The sequence below is a fragment of the Anneissia japonica genome, unplaced genomic scaffold, assembly GCF_011630105.1.
Source record: "Anneissia japonica isolate Jap-2015-1 unplaced genomic scaffold, ASM1163010v1 scaffold56517_len4923_cov195, whole genome shotgun sequence".
Taxonomy (NCBI): Eukaryota; Metazoa; Echinodermata; class Crinoidea; order Comatulida; family Comatulidae; genus Anneissia; species Anneissia japonica.
The window spans coordinates 2,102-4,984 of record NW_022696186.1 but is presented as its reverse complement, the minus strand read 5'-3'; the positions used below and the strand labels follow the sequence as shown (position 1 = coordinate 4,984).

Here is a 2,883-nt window from a genome sequence, read left to right as displayed (position 1 = left end):
ATTTAAATACCAAGATAAAAATATATGTATTAAAAATATAGATTAAAATTTATCTGTATCAAAAAGTCATAATATGGATTAAATTTGTCTTTACAGTTGATCATTGGAGACTTTTCATTAAGTGTTGAGCAAGCCAAGGCTCAGATGGCAATGTGGTCAATCTTAGCTGCTCCTCTGCTCATGTCTAATGACCTTAGAACCATATCCCCTGAATTCAGAGAGATTCTTCTTAACAAGGAAGTGATTAAAATAAACCAAGATCCAAAAGGGCAAATGGGGAAGCGTGTCTTGCAAGTAAGTTGTTTTGAAAGAATTCATTTCCTAGAAGTTATTCCTAATATCCAATGTGTTTACATCATTGAACATTCAATGCATACCATAAAATATTCCAAACAGTTCATGCTCTGATTGATCAAAAAATCATGACCTCAATAATGTACTACAATGAGTGTCACAATATTTTATGATTGAACTTCTGATGTCAAAACAAGGGAATGCTAATTTATTTCTTTAACCTATTAACCAAAAAAGCAGCATCTGCTAATTACATGGTAACAATGGGTGTTACATTTTCATCAGTTGGCTCTATGTATGAATGTATCATGCAAACATGATGCTATTGGGAGTGGTGTTTTGCCTTACCTGAAACAACATCGAAATTATGCTATTAATTCTACCTTTGCTACTTGTTACTGGACCCTGAAATTACAAATAGACATAGTCACAATACATTTCCTTTTTATCCCATGTGCTTGGCAAATGCTCCATAATTTTGTAATAATTGTGATAATTCTGTGAATGAAATTTGCTTACACAATGTCTTAGTGATAATAATTATTTAATTAAAGCTACACACCCTATACTTAAACAATTTATTTATTTTAAAAACATAACAAATAACAAGATTTTCAACTTTTCATGTAGATAGGTGTATTGCTTTTGCATATTTTTGTTTTTATTTTGAGGATTTTTAAGAAGCGTAGTGGCTCAGCTAATTTATTGATGAATTTTTAGCATTGAAATTTGAATTTACTTTGTGTGTAAATATATTGTGTTAGTGTCGATATATTCTGATAATACATGGTGGCGGTACTCTGGTGTAAACTATAATCTGAGGAATAAGACTGGTGATACCCTACCCTACTTTCATCATACTGTTCTGTGTTAGTGTCGATATTTTCTGATATTCATTGTGGTGGTACTCTGGTATAAACTATCATCTGGGGAATAAGGCTGGTGCTATACTATTTCCTTCATACTGTTTTTCCTCCTGTTATTATATTAATTATGTAATTATTAGTTGTCTTTATTATTTTTGTTTTAAAATTCATTTCAACTCACTCCACAGACAAAGTCACATATGGAGGTATGGACACGAGAGCTATCATCAAATTCATTGGCTGCTGTTATCTTTAGTCGCAGTCAGAGCATGCCTGCTATTTTTGAGACCACACTAGAAACTCTGAAGTTTTCTGCACCAAAGGGTTATGACTTGTTTGATATCACTGATAACAAACCCCTGGGACACTTCTTTCTCAATGAAACACTAGCCATTAAAGTCAACCCTAATGGTGCTGTCATGTTTAAGGCCACACCCACAACTTAGAGTTTATTAAAATACTTGAACAAGGGATGTGGTCTACTCCATCCCATCCTGAGGTCTAATTTTTTCAAAATTATAAAAATTTTAGTTTAATTTTTAAAATTGTGCTTTTATTCAAATGAATTAATTTGGTAGTAATGTAATTTTTTTATGAATGTTATTAAAATGAAGTCCCTTCTGATTTGTATAGTTATCCCCAATTTCTTTTGAATTCAATATTTCTGCCCTGTATGCATACCTGTAAGCCTATGTCATAATGTAGGGTTGCTGTACTTTAGACAAGTTGATATTTAGCAATAGGAGTTTATTGGTTTAGACACAGCATTTCCTTAGGGTAAGTGATAGGGCATGCAAATTTGAGCAGTATTTGACAGATGTAATAATATTAAGCAAATCCAACAGAATTAGTATTTGTTTATTTTAACACTATTAAGATATGGAAACTGAATTAGTTATAGTTGTTATACTATGTAAATATATAAATTTCCAATGTCAATACTATTTTACATTTTTTCAGTCTTTCAGCTAAAACCACAAGGTTTATAATACAAAAAGAATATTCAATTATCTTGATATCTTGTACTTAAGAGCATTATCTACTAGAATAACAAGCTGAATGTGCCTTCTTATACCTTTTGACTCTTGTTCTTGTTAATTATACATTTATATTTTGAATAATTTTATATTTATGATCAGAAGTCAAAGAGAATAGATCAATGATTAAACAAGTAATTTCCATTTAACTTTCTTAAATACAGTATATAAATGAGGCAAATTACATTATTTAATAGTATTTTTAGCTTGGACAGACAGTTCATCTTTAATAATGACAGACTAAACAGTTCCCATTTTTATTGATTTCTAAACAAAAATCATGAAATTAATATAGTATATAACAGATGTGAATAGCAATATTAATAAACTAAAGATTCAGACCTAAATGTTGTTTTCTGCATTTGTAACATTTCTCCTATCAGTCTTCCATGGAATGGATGATAATGATAATCAAAATCTAATTGTTATCCCTTTTTTCCAAACCTCTCATCAACTGGCATAGCTTAATCTTCATCTCATGATATTTTTTATTCATGCATGAACATTCTGAGGATAATAATAATAATAATTGTCAACTTTTATAGAGCATAATGTAAAATACCTTTATGCACTTTACAGCAGGGAGCAGGATAACCCACTTGCATCCCATAAATCAGTTAGTGTAGTTCACCTGTGTGTTGTAAGGTCCCATAGGAGATTAATACTTTGTTCTTTGTGTCTTCTAA

At 30.6% G+C, this 2,883-nt stretch overlaps 1 protein-coding gene across 1 annotated transcript; it reads left to right on the top strand.

Moving 5' to 3' along the window:
- Positions 1–96: 96 nt before the first annotated feature.
- On the top strand, positions 97–2,544 carry LOC117101741 (alpha-N-acetylgalactosaminidase-like; the record flags this gene model as incomplete). The annotated part of the gene is made up of 2 exons (XM_033241782.1): positions 97–294; positions 1,349–2,544. Coding segments are annotated over 2 exons (456 nt in total), but the record flags the coding sequence as incomplete, so codon positions are not given.
- Between the last annotated feature and the right edge of the window lie 339 nt (positions 2,545–2,883).